This window comes from Oncorhynchus nerka, linkage group LG12, assembly GCF_034236695.1.
Source record: "Oncorhynchus nerka isolate Pitt River linkage group LG12, Oner_Uvic_2.0, whole genome shotgun sequence".
Taxonomy (NCBI): Eukaryota; Metazoa; Chordata; class Actinopteri; order Salmoniformes; family Salmonidae; genus Oncorhynchus; species Oncorhynchus nerka.
In genome coordinates, this window is record NC_088407.1 from 11,418,603 (window position 1) to 11,434,920 (window position 16,318).

General features: G+C 41.9%; 1 protein-coding gene across 1 annotated transcript; it reads left to right on the forward strand.

Annotated features, from left to right (window-relative positions):
• Window positions 1-12,135, forward strand: LOC115117552 (zinc finger protein 260-like). The gene is made up of 3 exons (XM_029646022.2): window positions 1-299; window positions 6,777-7,223; window positions 7,772-12,135. Exons 1-3 carry the CDS (start codon window positions 134-136, stop codon window positions 8,884-8,886), a joined length of 1,728 nt encoding a protein of 575 aa, XP_029501882.1. The 5' UTR covers window positions 1-133; the 3' UTR covers window positions 8,887-12,135.
• The last annotated feature ends 4,183 nt before the right edge of the window (window positions 12,136-16,318 follow it).

Sequence of the window (16,318 nt, forward strand, 5' to 3'; positions counted from 1 at the left end):
AAAGAACGTCCCAAGATTCCTTGACTAGAACACGGAAGTAGGATTGGTAACGAGTTATTTTTTCTGTTCCTTGTGTTGAGTAAAGAAAATACATACTGACTCAACAGGCTACCCATCTCTAATTTGACAGAAAATGTCTAAACTACAGATGTTGTGTGTGTTTTTAAATGATCGTTTATCGGCGGCTGCTGGGGATATTTTTGGGGCCGTTGAGAAAACGGTAGGAGAGTACCAGGAGGAGAATGATCGGTTACGGAGACTGCTGCGGAGGACACCAGAGATACAACTATGTCGAATAGGTTCGTATGTTGATACTGATAGCTAGCTATAGTTATACTTTATTGATAAACTGTTAACTGATCACCACTTCATACACGTTTAAGAAGTTGTTTTTAAACCTACCGTGCATGGATAAAAACATTGTCATAAAAACAGAAGGTGAATTTAATTTATAATTCTAAATGTATACACTTTAGAAATACATAGCTTATCTTCAATTACTGAGAAGTAATTGAAAATGGATTCTAGTTTTTAATTTTTGAATTGGCATTATAGTTAACCTAGTCTTGACTTTACTGGTTTAAAAATTCTAATTGACCCCAACCCTGATGTCTGAAGTCTGATAGAGCCCCACAGTGAGTGTGTAATAATACCCATAAAACCTAGCGGTCAAACAGGGAAATGGTTTCAATCGTTTTTCCACCATTCATTTTTTAAATTTTAGAAACACTTCAAATAAGGATTTTGTTTAATTTTGTTTTGTTTTGTTTAATGTTTACCCCGGTGTGACGTTTTGATAACTATGTAAATCTCTCTCAGACAAGGGGACTTTTATCAATGTTTTCGCCACTGGCGGTCAGTGCTGTTAAAGATGGAGGACCATCTTTAAAAAAAAAAAAAATGATGAGCACTGCCTTATACAGCATATTGGATGACTCATTCATATTCCATTCACCCAGCTCAATGTAACAATGATAGGTTTAGGCTACTCCATGATACTCACATTTTCCCTATACCCATCATGAGGTTGCAACAGCCTAGCCTATGAACAAAAGTTTACAACACAGGTTGAAAAGAATTTGAGTAATCAAGGTGACAGACAGCGACACATTTAATACCGCCTTGCGCACTCTTGCCTGCATCTAGCTGATCTAGGGTGTAATCATTTGTCCAACAGTTGCAAACAAGAGTTTCTATTGGACAAATTCAGGTATGTTTATCCCTATTCTGTTTGCTTCTGTTTAGTAAAGTTTTTTTCAACAGAATCTGCAGAATGAATAAACCCCTGATTACACGCAAATGCAGTTCACTTCCGTAGCAGCAACATACAAACAGTATGATCACTTTGAACACTGTAGCTATAATTCCTACTCGCTTTTACGTGCTCTCACGTTTTCCTTTCAGTGCACAACACATCAGCTGTCTGTGACCACAAATATTTCCAAACCAAACCTTCATATCATAACCGCTACACACAGCCTACATTGTCAACATTATTAGCTAACGTCATAGTCAACATAGCTACTAGAGCTAACACGTTAGTAAACCCTCTACAATCATGCAGTAACATCAAAGTGTAGTCAGCAAGCAGTTTAGCAGTTAAACCTGTCCAACACCTCAAAGTGTTGTACAGAAACCCAGCCTAAAACCCCAAACAGCAAGCAATGCAGGTGTAGAAGAAGCACGGTGGAAAAACTCCCTAGAAAGGCCAAAACCTAGGAAGAAACCTAGAGAGGAACCAGGCTATGTGGGGTGGCCAGTCTTCTTCTGGCTGTGCCGGGTGGAGATTATAACAGAACATGGCCAAGATGTTCAAATGTTCATAAATGACCAGCATGGTCAAATAATAATAATCACAGGTAGAACAGTTGAAACTGGAGCAGCAGCACGGCCAGGTGGACTGGGGACAGCAAGGAGTCATCATGTCAGGTAGTCCTGAGGCATGGTCCTAGGGCTCAGGTCCTCCGAGAGAGAGAAAGAGAGAATTAGAGAGAGCATACTTAAATTCACACAGGACAACCTAGCCCCCCGACACAAACTATTACAGCATAAATGCTGGAGGCTGAGACAGGAGGGGTCAGGAGACACTGTGGCCCCATCCGATGACACCCCCGGACAGGGCCAAACAGGAAGGATATAACCCCACCCACTTGCCAAAGCACAGCCCCCACACCACTAGAGGGATATCTTCAACCACCAACTTACCATCCTGAGACAAGGCAGAGTAGGGTGGCAGGGTAGCCTAGTGGTTAGAGCGTTGGACTAGTAACCGAAAGGTTGCAAGTTCAAATCCCCGAGCTGACAAGGTACAAATCTGTCGTTCTGCCCCTGAACAGGCAGTTAACCCACTGTTCCTAGGACGTCATTGAAAATAAGAATTTGTTCTTAACTGACTTGCCTAGTAAAATAAAGGTTTAAAAAAAAAAAAAAAAAGTATAGCCCACAAAGATCTCCATTCACACAGGACAACCTAGCTTCACTGGGCGGCAACCCAGTGAAGGACCTCGGCGTTACTCTGCCTCCCACTTTACTCTGGACCCTGATCTCTCTTTTGAAGAACATATCAAGACTGTTTCAAGGACAGCTTTTTTCCATCTACGTAACATTGCAAAAATCAGAAACTTTCTGTCCAAAAATGATGCAGAAAAATTTATCCATGCTTTTGCCACTTCTAGGTTAGACTACTGCAATGCTCTACTTTCCGGCTACCCGGATAAAGCAATAAATAAACTTCAGTTAGTGCTAAATACGGCTGCTAGAATCCTGACTAGAACCAAAAGATTTGATCATATTACTCCAGTGCTAGCCTCCCTACACTGGCTTCCTGTCAAGGCAAGGGCTGATTTCAAGGTTTTACTGCTAACCTACAAAGCATTACATGGGCTTGCTCCTACCTATCTCTCTGATTTGGTCCTGCCGTACATACCTACACGTACACTACGGTCACAAGACGCAGGCCTCCTAATTGTCCCTAGATTTTCTAAGCAAACAGCTGGAGGCAGGGCTTTCTCCTATAGAGCTCCATTTTTATGGAATGGTCTGCCTACCCATGTGAGAGACGCAAACTCGGTCTCAACCTTTAAGTCTTTACTGAAGACTAATCTCTTCAGTGGGTCATATGATTGAGTGTAGTCTGGCCCAGGAGTGGGAAGGTGAACGGAAAGGCTCTGGAGCAACGAACCACCCTTGCTGTCTCTGGCTGGCCGGTTCCCCTCTTCCACTGAGATTCTCTGCCTCTAACCCTATTACAGGGGCTGAGTCACTGGCTTACTGGGGCTCTTTCATACCTCTTTCTGTCGTAACCGGCCACGGCCGGGAGGTCCATGGGGCGACGCACAATTGGCCTAGCGTCGTCCGGGTTAGGGAGGGGTTGGCCGGTAGGGATAACCTTGTCTCATCGCGCACCAGCGACTCCTGTGGCGGGCCGGGCGCAGTCGGGCTAACCAAGGTTGCACGGTGTTTCCTCCAACACATTGGTGCGGCTGGCTTCCGGGTTGGATGCGCGCTGTGTTAAGAAGCAGTGTGGCTTGGTTGGGTTGTGTATCGGAGGACGCATGACTTTCAACCTTCGTCTCTCCCGAGCCCGTACATTGTAGCAATGAGACAAGATAGTAGCTACTAAAAACAATTGGATACCATGAAATTGGGGAGAAAAAGGGGTAAAAGAAAAAAAGAAAAAGACTATCCAAAAAGAAAAAAAAATGTTAAACCATTTTAATGAAATTCACTGAGGAGGATGAGCCTCCACTGATATTCAGCTCTATTTACGCTCAGATTCGAAAAATGCTAATTAGCATGTAATTAGACATCATGCGGAACTACAAATCCCAGCAAGCGCCTGCACGTCATCAATAGCTGACCTCTTTTCTCACAGGTATTTTGTCATTTTAAAACTAGTACAAGACAGTTCACGGAATTGTTAATTTAAATACATTTTTGCCAGTTTATTCATTACTACATTTAGATGACGTTAGATAGTTAATCCATAGATTTTTTTTGACTTTGCCTCGATTCTGCAGTCCCGTCCAGATCATTATGGTGTTTGAAGTTCTTTGTTTGTAGTTATTTGTGTTTGTAGTTCTTTGTTTGTAGTTCTTTGTGTTTGTAGTTCTTTGTGTTTGTGGTTCTTTGTGTTTGTGGTTCTTTGTGTTTGTAGTTCTTTGTGTTTGTAGTTCTTTGTGTTTGTAGTTCTTTATGTTTGTAGTTCTTTGTGTTTGTAGTTCTTTATGATAGCCACATCAGGAGCTGATTAGCATTTCATTTTTGGGTGGTAAATACAGGTGAATATATTAATAAAAGTCAACTTGTCCTGGAGAGATTTACACGGTTATCAAAATGTCACGCCAGGGTGAGACTCCTTATTTTAAGCCTCCTTATTTTAAATCATTGTAAAGGGTAAGACTCCTTATTTTAAGTCATTGTAAAGGGTAAGACTCCTTATTTTAAATCATTGTAAAGGGTAAGACTCCTTATTTTAAATCATTGTAAAGGGTAAGCCTCCTTATTTTAAATCATTGTAAAGGGTAAGACTCCTTATTTTAAATCATTGTAAAGGGTAAGACTCCTTATTTTAAATCATTGTAAAGGGTAAGACTCCTTATTTTAAATCATTGTAAAGTGTAAGCCTACTTATTTTAAGTCATTGTAAAGGGTAAGCCTCCTTATTTTAAGTCATTGTAAAGGGTAAGACTCCTTATTTTAAGTCATTGTAAAGGGTAAGACTCCTTATTTTAAGTCATTGTAAAGGGTAAGCCTCCTTATTTTAAGTCATTGTAAAGGGTAAGACTCCTTATTTTAAGTCATTGTAAAGGGTGAGACTCCTTATTTTAAGTCATTGTAAAGGGTAAGACTCCTTATTTTAAGTCATTGTAAAGAGTAAGACTCCTTATTTTAAGCCTCCTTATTTTAAAACATTGTAAAGGGTAAGACTCCTTATTTTAAATCATTGTAAAGGGTAAGACTCCTTATTTTAAGCCTCCTTATTTTAAATCATTGTAAAGGGTAAGACTCCTTATTTTAAATCATTGTAAAGGGTAAGACTCCTTATTTTAAATCATTGTAAAGGGTAAGCCTCCTTATTTTAAGTCATTGTAAAGGGTAAGACTCCTTATTTTAAGTCATTGTAAAGGGTAAGACTCCTTATTTTAAGTCATTGTAAAGGGTAAGACTCCTTATTTTAAGTCATTGTAAAGGGTAAGACTCCTTATTTTAAATCATTGTAAAGGGTAAGCCTCCTTATTTTAAATCATTGTAAAGGGTAAGACTCCTTATTTTAAGCCTCCTTATTTTAAATCATTGTAAAGGGTAAGACTCCTTATTTTAAATCATTGTAAAGTGTAAGCCTACTTATTTTAAGTCATTGTAAAGGGTAAGCCTCCTTATTTTAAGTCATTGTAAAGGGTAAGCCTCCTTATTTTAAGTCATTGTAAAGGGTAAGACTCCTTATTTTAAGTCATTGTAAAGGGTAAGCCTCCTTATTTTAAGTCATTGTAAAGGGTAAGACTCCTTATTTTAAGTCATTGTAAAGGGTAAGACTCCTTATTTTAAGTCATTGTAAAGAGTAAGACTCCTTATTTTAAGCCTCCTTATTTTAAAACATTGTAAAGGGTAAGACTCCTTATTTTAAATCATTGTAAAGGGTAAGACTCCTTATTTTAAGCCTCCTTATTTTAAATCATTGTAAAGGGTAAGACTCCTTATTTTAAATCATTGTAAAGGGTAAGACTCCTTATTTTAAATCATTGTAAAGGGTAAGCCTCCTTATTTTAAGTCATTGTAAAGGGTAAGACTCCTTATTTTAAATCATTGTAAAGGGTAAGCCTCCTTATTTTAAGTCATTGTAAAGGGTAAGACTCCTTATTTTAAGCCTCCTTATTTTAAATCATTGTAAAGGGTAAGACTCCTTATTTTAAGTCATTGTAAAGGGTAAGACTCCTTATTTTAAGCCTCCTTATTTGAAATCATTGTAAAGGGTAAGCCTCCTTATTTTAAATCATTGTAAAGGGTAAGCCTCCTTATTTTAAGTCATTGTAAAGGGTAAGCCTCCTTATTTTAAGTCATTGTAAAGGGTAAGCCTCCTTATTTTAAGTCATTGTAAAGGGTAAGACTCCTTATTTTAAGTCATTGTAAAGGGTGAGACTCTTTATTTTAAGTCATTGTAAAGGGTAAGCCTCCTTATTTTAAATCATTGTAAAGGGTTAGCCTCCTTATTTTAAATCATTGTAAAGGGTAAGCCTCCTTATTTTAAGTCATTGTAAAGGGTAAGCCAACACGAAACACAGCCCTTATTTTAAGTCATTGTAAAGGGTAAGCCAACACGAAACACAGCCCTTATTTTAAGTCATTGTAAAGGGTAAGCCAACACGAAACACAGCCCTTATTTTATTGTAAAATCCCCTATGGGGGAAAATGAATGGTGGAAAAATGTTTAGAACCATTTCCCTGTTTTGACAGTTTTACGGTTATAACTTATACTGTGGTTATTTGGTATTTTATTAGGATTCCCATTAGCTGTTGCAAATTCATCAGCATTTTGAAAAGGCACACGTAGCCTACATATCAATACATACACACAAACTATCTAGGTCAAATAGGGGAGAGGCGTTGTGAGGTGTTGCTTTATCTGTTTTTTAAACAGGTTTGCTGTTCACTTGAGCAATTTCAGATGGAACGTAGTTCGATGCAACAATGGCTCTTCATAATACTGATCGCTTTCTTGAATTTGTTCTGGATTTGGGGACTGTGGTAACCTCTGCTCCTCTTCTCTGTCCCTCCAGAACCCGTGCAGCCCTCTGTCTCTGAAGAGGAGGTTCCCTCTGAGCAGCAGCACTGTGAGCAGGAATGGAGCCCCAGTCTGGGACAGAAGGACCCAGAGACCAAACAGATTAAAGAGGAACAGGAGGAAGTCAGGACCAGTCAGGAGGAAGAGCAGCTTCAAGGGGTGGAGCCTGATATCATAGAGTTCATATTTACTCCTCCTTGTGTGAAAAGTGAATGTGATCAGGAGGAACCACGTCAAGATCCCATACTTGCTGAACACCCAACTCTCCTGAAAATGTCTAAACTACAGTCGTTTCAAGAGTTTTTAAATGAGCGTTTAACGGCGTTTGCTGCTGTGGAGATTTCTGGGGCATTTGCGAAAGCAGTAGCAGAGTACCAGGAGGAGAATGATCGGCTACGGAGACTGCTGCGGATCACACCAGAGATACAATTATGTAGAATAGGTTTGTATGTACAGAAACTGAAAGGTGAATAATGTGGGGCCACAGGTGGCCTATCGAATCCCCGAGCCGACTAGGTGAAAAATCTGTCCATGTGCCTTGAGCAAGACACTTAACCCTCATGTCTCCTGTAATTGTTGGAGATAAGAGCGTCTGAGTTCCAGCGCTGTGTATTTGATCTGTACATGTGCTAACAGCAGCAGTTCAAGACTCTCTCTCTTTTGTGTAGTGAACCGGGGATTATAAGTGAAGTGAGTTCGGGAACAACTGAAAGTATCTTAGTTTGAAATAGTTTTCACATACAAACTTTATCTGTCTGAGAAATCTTTCAAATGATTAGGACGTGTACAAGCTTTATTAAAATATCAAGTTTGGGAGCAGAAACTATCTATCTGTATCGTACATTATTTTAGCTCCTGATATTATTTAGGATCAATACCAATAAAGACATTTTCAATTAAAAAATCGTTGAGATCTATAATTCACATTTGTGATTCAAGTGTTCTATTTAATTCTGTGGTATATAAATAACATCTGTTCCTTCCCTCCAGACTCCCTGCAGCTCTCTGTCTCTGAAGAGGAGGTTCCCCCTGAGCAGCAGCACTGTGAGCAGGAGTGGAGCCCCAGTCTGGGGCAGGAGGACCCAGAGCCCACACAGATTAAAGAGGAACTCGGGACCAATCAGGAGGAAGAGCAGCTTCAAGGGCTCTTTGATACCAAAGACTCCATATTCACTCCTTCCTGTGTGAAAAGTGAATGTGATCAGGAAGACCCACTTCAGTCCTTGACTCTTCCCCAAACCCAGACTGTGGAGAACAGAAAGAGTCATTCTAAACCAGTGGATCCCAAGCCTTTGTCCAAGCACATGAGGATTCACACAGGAGAGAAACCATTTATCTGTGGTGACTGTGGGAAGAGCTTTATTCGCAAGGCGCACCTAACCAGGCATAAACTGACTCACACAGGAGAGAAACCATTCAGCTGTGGTGACTGTGGGAAAAGCTTCCGTCTCAAAGGGAACCTAACCACTCATAAACTGACTCACACCAGAGAGAAATCATTTAGCTGTGGTGACTGTGGGAAAAGCTTCCGTCTCAAAGGGAACCTAACCACTCATAAACTGACTCACACAGGAGAGAAACCATTTAGCTGTGGTGACTGTGGGAAAAGCTTCAATCGTAAGGTGAGCCTAACTGAACATAAACTGACTCACACAGGAGAGAAACCATTTAGTTGTGGTGACTGTGGGAAAAGCTTCATTCGGAAGGTGCATCTAACTGAACATCAACTGACTCACACAGGAGAGAAACCATTCACCTGTGATGAATGTGGGAAAAGATTTATTCAGAAGAGGGACCTAAGGAGACATATACTGATTCACACAGGAGAGAAACCATTTAGTTGTGGTGACTGCGGGAAAAGCTTCAATCGGAAGGGGCACCTAACCATGCACAAACTGACTCACACAGGAGAGAAACCATTCACCTGTGGTGAATGTGGGAAAAGCTTCAATCGGAAGGGGCACCTAACCATGCATAAACTGACTCACACAGGAGAGAAACCTTTCACCTGTGGTGACTGTGGGAAGAGCTTTATTCAGAGGAGGGACCTAAGGAGACATATACTGATTCACACAGGAGAGAAAGTATTTAGCTGTGGCAACTGAGGGAAAAACTTCAATCAGAAACAACATAGCTGCTTAGTCTGATAATATATTAATTTAGAAGACTAATCTGCTAACACGTGAAAAACATCCACAAAGACTGTAAATGAGGACACAGAAAGGAGACTAAGAGTATTGAGATACACCCAAGATCCCCTGTGGACCAACTCTAACTGGTCCTCCTGATCCTGCTCAGTCCAATGTGACAGTAATTATATAATGGGACTGTTGTCTGAACCTAACAGGTAATGTTGCTACTCTTTGTGTATGAAATGGACAATCTGCAGTTCAGACAACCACCAGTTTTTAGGTGAACAACTGAGGGATGGTGTTGGAGAGGTGTGAACACTCAATGTCGTAGTCCGACATGGATACAAGATGTCCAGATCAGATGCAGGTTGCCCAATAGGCGGCCCATGGGGGATTTATTTGGCCCCCAAGTTTTCTGAGCAAAACAAGATAATATATAGAATTTTATTTTTTTGGTTCGTTGGATATTTATTTTATTAAGTGCCAGTAGAAGGCACTCTTTCCTCTGGTCTAAAAACATATCCCAATGCCCCAGGGCAGTGATTGGCACTGCCCTGTGTAGGGTGCCGTCTTTCGGATGGGACGTTAAACAGATGTCCTGACTCTCTGAGGTCATTAAAGATCCCATGGCACTTATTGTAAGAGTAGGGGTGTTAACCCCGGTGTCCTGGCTAAATTCCCAATCTGTCCCTCAAACCATCACGGTCACCTAATAATCCCCGGTTTACAATTGGCTCATTCATCCTCCTCCTCTCCCCTGTAACTATTCCCCAGGTTGTTGCTGCAAATGAGAACGTGTTCTCAGTCAACTTACCTGGTAAAATAACGGATAAATAAAATAAAAAATACAATTAATTTCGGGGGATCTGTTCCCAAGTATTCCCACGTGTAAATAGATTTACAGTACCAGTCAAAAGTTTTAAAACACCTACCTTACATTGTAGAATAATAGTACATATGTACATAGTACATGGAATCATGTAGTAACCAAAAAAGTGTTAAACAAAGCAAAATATATTTTATATTTGAGATTCTTCAATGTAGCCCCCCTTTGCCTTGATGACAGCTTTGCACACTTGGCATTCTCTCAACCAGCTTCGTGAGTTTGTCACCTGGAATGCATTTCAATTAACAGGTGGATCTTAAGTTAATTTGTGGAATTTCTTTCCTTAATGCATTTGAGCCAATCAGTTGTGTTGTGACAAGGTAGGGGTAGTATACAGAATATATCCCTATTCGGTAAAATATCATGTCCATATTATGGTAGGAACAGCTTAAATAAGCAAAGAGACAGTCCATCATTACTTTAAGACATTTGTAAGTCGCTCTGGATAAGAGCGTCTGCTAAATGACTTAAATGTAAATGTAAGACATGAAGGTTAGTCAATCCTACTTTAAAAGTTTCTTCAAGTGAAGTTGCAAAAACCCTCAAGCGCTATGATGAAACTGGCTCTCATGAGGACCACCACTGGAAAGGAAGATCTAGAGTTATCTCTGCTGCAGAGGACATGCTCATTAGAGTCAACTGCACCTCAAATTGCAGCCCAAATAAATGCTTCAGAGTTCAAGTGACAGACACATCTCAACTTCAACTCTTCAGAGGAGACCATGGGAATCAGGCCTTCATGGTCGACTTGCTGCGAAGAAACCACTACTAAAGGACACCAATAAGAAGAAGAGACTTGCTTGGGCCAAGAAACACGAGCAATGGACATTAGACCGGTTGGAATCTGTCCTTTGGTCTGATGAGTCCAAATTTGAGATTTTTGGTTCCAACTGCCGTGTCTTTGTGAGACGCAGAGTAGGTGAACGGATGATCTCTGCTTGTGTGGTTCCCACCGTGAAGCATGGAGGTGTGGGGGTGCTTTGCTGGTGACACTGTCAGGGATTTATTTAGAATTTAAGGCACACTTAACAAGCATGGCTACCACAGCATTCTGCAGTGATACGCCATCCCATCTGGTTTCGCTTAGTGGGACTATAATTTGTTTTTCGACAGGACAATGACGCAACACACCTCCAGGCTGTGTAAGGGCTTTTTGACCAAGAAGGAGAGTGATGGAGTGCTGCATCAGATGACCTGGCCTCCACAATCACCCGACCTCAATCCAATTGAGATGGTTTGGGATGTGTTGGACCGCAGAGTGAAGGGAAAGCAGCCAACAAGTGCTCAGCATATGTGGGAACTCCTTCAAGACGGTTGGAAAAGCATTCCATGTGAAGCTGGTTGAGAGAATGCCAAGAGTGCAAAGCTGTCTTCAAGGCAAAGGGTGTCTACTTTGAAGAATCTAAAATATATTTTGATTTGTTTAACACTTTTTTTGGTTACTACATGATTCCAAATGTGATAATTCATAGTTTGAATGTCTTCACTATTATTCTACAATATAGAAAATAGTAAAATAAAGAAAAACCCTTGAATGAATAGGTGTGTCCAAACTTTTGACTGGTACTGTATATGTGATCATATCAACTAGCTCTCTCACGTTAGAATGTTTCTTAAACGTAAAATTTGGAAGTTGCTGTGTACGTAAAATATGGAAGTGTTTAAGGTTAAGTTTAGGTATTAATGCTGCATGGTTAAGGTTAGGTATTAATGCTGCATGGTTAAGGTAAGGGTTAAGGTTTGGGATAGGCTTAAAATATCACAGAATTCCAACTTGTAACCTTTGGAATCAGTGGCAGATGCCTTCTCCCATCCGCCATCCCCGTCCACAACCCAAACCTACTTGAAGGTAACATCGCTCACTGTTGCCTCTAGTGGCCGGTTTCCACATCATCCCAACATGCATGGCAGTCGAATGCTGATTTGTGTCACGGGTAACCTGGCTGGATCTTATCCCCAGTGTTATCATGGTTTGAAATGATTCTTTTTTTTTTTTCCCAAATACTATATCTGTTCGGTATTCTTGCGGTCAATTTGTATAATTATGTTCCGTCCCCCGGCTGACATGCTTGCTGAGCGGCAAGAAGAGTCACCATTAGGGTTGCAAAGCTACCGGTAATTTACTGAAGTTACTGGAATCTACAGTAATTTTGGTAGTTAACAGAAAATCTATGGTAATCTATTGTAACTTTTTGGTAATTTAAATTTTGCATTTTGTATTAATATATATACTGTTCATTCATATCTGTGTCTATATTATCATGAGTTTCTAGTAGATCGACCTTATGGGTCAAGAGGTAGTAGTCCAATTAATAAAATAAAATAAATAAAAAACATCTTATCAAAAATGGCATTTATTTTTTAACTCTTCCAACTATTGACAGTTCACAACTGTCATCAGTTTGACGCCAAAACATTGACAACAAATACATATTAAAATAAATAAAATATTAAATATTGAAATATAAAGGATAAGTCTGCTGAAAAGCTCATATTAAACACCATGTTGATGATTTCTATTCAGGATAATGTTTAACAAGCATTGTCATTATATTTTATATTTAAAAAAAATTCTTTCTTATTATTTCATTTATTTTACATTTATTTGACATGTGATAAGGCAACACAGAGGGCCAGAGATGATGATAAAATTACAGAAATCTGCTTCTTTTATTCTCTGTCCTCGACGCACTAGACGACCAGTTTTGTTAGCCTTTAGCCGTACCCTCATCCTACTCCTCCTCTGTTCCTCGGGTGATGTGGAGGTTAACCCAGGTCCTGCGTGTCCCCAGGCGCTCTCATTTGTTGACTTCTGTAACCGTAAAAGCCTTGGTTTCATGCATGTTAACATCAGAAGCCTCCTCCCTAAGTTTGTTTTACTCACTGCTTTAGCACACTCCGCCAACCCTGATGTCCTTCCCATGTCTGAATCCTGGTTTAGGAAGGCCAACAAAAATTCTGAAATTTCAATCCCCAACTACAACATTTTCCGTCAAGATAGAACTGCCAAAGGGGGAGGAAGCCTGCAAAGTTCTGTCATACTTTCCAGGTCTATGCACAAACATTTCGAGCTTCTAATTTTAAAAATGAATCTCTCCAGAAATAAGTCTCTCACTGTTGCTGCCTGTTATAGACCCCCCTCAGCTCCCAGCTGTGCCCTGGACACCATATGTGAATTGATTTCCCCCCCATCTATCTTCAGAATTCGTTCTGTTAGGTGACCTAAACTGGGATATGCTTAACACCCCAGCATTCCTACAATCTAAGCTAGATGCCCTCAATCTCACACAAATGATCAAGGAACCTATCAGGTACAACCCTAAATCCGTAAACATGGACACCCTCATAGATATTATCCTGACCAACTTGCCCTCCAAATACACCTCTGCTGTTTTCAATCAAGATCTCAGCGATTGGCTGCATCCGCTATTGGTCCGCGGTCAAACGACTACCCCTCATCACTGTCAAACGCTCCCTAAAACACTTCTGTGAGCAGGCCTTTCTAATCGACCTGGCCCGGGTATCCTGGAAGGATATTGACCTCATCCCATCGGTAGAGGATGCCTGGTCGTTCTTTAAAATTAATTTCCTCACCTTCTTAAATAAGCATGCCCCCGTTCAAAAAATGTAGAACTAAGAACAGATGTAGCCCTTGGTTCACTCCAGACCTGACTGCCTTCGACCACCACAAAAACATCCTGTGGCGGACTGCAGTAGCATCGAATAGTCCACGCGATATGCAACGTTTCAGGGTAGTCAGGAACCAATACTCTCAGTCAGTCAGGAAAGCAAAGGCTAGCTTTTTCAAACATAAATTTGCATCCTGTAGCTCCAACTCCAAAAGTTTTGGGACAGTGTAAAGTCCATGGAGAATAAGAGCACCTCCTCCCAGCTGCCCACTGCACTGAGGCTAGGAAAAACACTGTCGCCACTGATAAATCCACGATAATGGAGAATTTCAATAAGCATTTCTCTACTGCTAGCCATGTTTTCCCCCCGCAGCTACCCCCCGCAGCTACCTACCTGCCCAAGCCTCCCCAGCTTCTCCTTCACCCAAATCCAGATAGCAGATATTCTGAAAGAGCTGCAAAACCTGGACCAGTACAAATCAGTTGGGCTAGACAATCTGGACCCTCTCTTTCTAAAATGATCTGCCGCCATTGTCCCTATTACCAGTCTGTTCAATCTCTCTTTCATATCGTCCGAGATCCCTAAAGATGGGAAAGCTGTCACGGTCATCCCCCTCTTCAAAGGGGGAGACAGTCTAGACCCAAACTGTTATAGACCTATATCCATCCTGCCCTGCTTTTCTAAAGTCTTCGAAAGCCAAGTTCATAAACAGATCGCTGACCATTTAGAATCCCACCGTACCTTCTCCGCTGTGCAATCCAGTTTCCGAGCTGGTCACGGGTGCACCTCAACGACTAAACTGGAGGACCTGTTGTCCGGACCTCTGGCAGTCTCTATGGGGGTACCACAGGGTTCAATTCTCGGGCTGACCCTTTTCTCTGTATATATCAACGATGTTGCTCTTGCTGAGGATGATTCCCTGATCCACCTCTACGCAGACGACACCATTCTGTATACATCTGGCCCTTCTTTGGACACTGTGTTAACAAACCTCCAAACGAGCTTCAATGCCATACAACACTCCTTCCGTGGCCTCCAACTGCTCTTAAACGCTAATAAAACGATAACAACACCCACCCGTAGCACACGCTCTAGCAGGTGTATCCCAAATCCAACACCCCCTTTGGCAGCCTTTCCTTCCAGTTCTCTGCTGCCAATGTCTGGAACGAATTGCAAAAATCGCTGAAGTATATCTCCCTCCCACTAACTTTAAACATAAGCTATCTGAGCAGCTAACCGATCGCTGCAGCTGTACACAGCCCATCTGTAAATAGCCCATCCAATCTACCTACCTCATCCCCATATTATTATTTATTTTTTTGCACACCAGTATTTCTACTTGCACATCATCATCTGCACATCTATCACTCCGGTGTTCATTTGCTGAATTGTAAATATTCGCTACTATGGCCTATTTATTGCCTTACCTCCTCACGCCGTTTGCACACACTGTATATAGACTTTTTCTATTCTGTTATTGACTGTACGTTTGTTTATTCCATGTGTAACTCTGTGTTGTTGTTTGTGTCGCACTGCTTTGCTTTATCTTGGCCAGGTCGCAGTTGTAATTGAGAACTTGTTCTCAACTGGCCTACCTGGTTAAATAAATGTGAAATAAAAAACAAACACTTGTAATAATATGAAGTACCCAAAAGTACCACTAGATGGGCCGAACAGACTCACATTGCATGGCAAGCACTGTTTCTGCAGCATTTTGCCTGGCGGGCGGGCCGGCCTTTGCCTTTTGCTCTGGTGGTGCTGGTGGTGCATTCTACTGGAGGAGTAACTACCTTACCTGGATGATTGGCTGGTCTGTGCCCCGCCCAGGGAACAGGCCACAACGGACACGAGGACCCTCTTGAACCACAGAGTTCTGGGCCTCACCCTGGAGGAGAAGACTCACCTGACAACCTCACAGAAGGTGATTTACCTCCGGATGTCCGTAGACTCAAATGTTTTATTTAACTGGGCAAGTCGATTAAGAACAAATTCTTATTTACAATGACGGACTACCCCGGCCAAACCCTAACGACTCTGGGTCAATTGTGCGCTGCACTATGGGACTCCCAATCACAGCCGGATGTGATACAGCATGGAATCGAACCAGGGTCTGTAGTGACGCCTCTAGCACTGAGATGCAGTGCCTTAGACCGCTACGCCGCTCATGAGGGCTCTTCTCCCTCAGGTGAGAGTAACAAAATCATATCTTACCTCAACCGTTTCTGGCTCGGACCAGCTGTTAAGAGTCCCAACAGCTACTCAGCCTACTGACGGTGGCTTCACTGTTGGTTCCACTGGCCACTCTCCGTCTCAGGCCACTCTCTGTCTCAGGCCTCTCAGGCCACTCTCTGTCTCAGGCCACTCTCTGTCTCAGGCCACTCTCTGTCTCAGGCCACTCTCCGTCTCAGGCCACTCTCTGTCTCAGGCCACTCTCTGTCTCAGGCCACTCTCTGTCTCAGGCCACTTTCTGTCTCAGGCCACTCTCCGTCTCAGGCCACTTTCTGTCTCAGGCCTCTCAGGCCACTCTCCGTCTCAGGCCACTCTCTGTCTCAGGCCTCTCAGGCCACTCTCCGTCTCAGGCCACTTTCTGTCTCAGGCCTCTCAGGCCACTCTCCGTCTCAGGCCACTTTCTGTCTCAGGCCTCTCAGGCCACTCTCCATCTTAGGCCCTCGAGCCCCTAGAGTCAATGTCTTTGAAGCACCTATCCATTTCTGTTACCTCCACTAAGAGGGTGTGAACTTTGATGCTTTTTCAGTGAGCACTGAAAGGGACCAGACGAGGAGTATCATCCTCAGTCTTAACCCCTAATTTTTGCTAAAAGGTCCTGTCTGACAGACATGTGAACTTTACATTTGTTCTGCAGCTGCATGTGAGCAGGGTGTTTCTGCC

Bases quoted from the DNA above. Each gene is read 5' to 3' on its own strand.
- LOC115117552 (XM_029646022.2), top strand. From the start codon at position 134: ATGTCTAAACTACAGATGTTGTGTGTGTTTTTAAATGATCGTTTATCG. The intron at 300-6,776 runs GTTCGTATGTTG...CTGTCCCTCCAG, and splicing joins GATACAACTATGTCGAATAG to AACCCGTGCAGCCCTCTGTC. The intron at 7,224-7,771 runs GTTTGTATGTAC...CCTTCCCTCCAG, and splicing joins GATACAATTATGTAGAATAG to ACTCCCTGCAGCTCTCTGTC.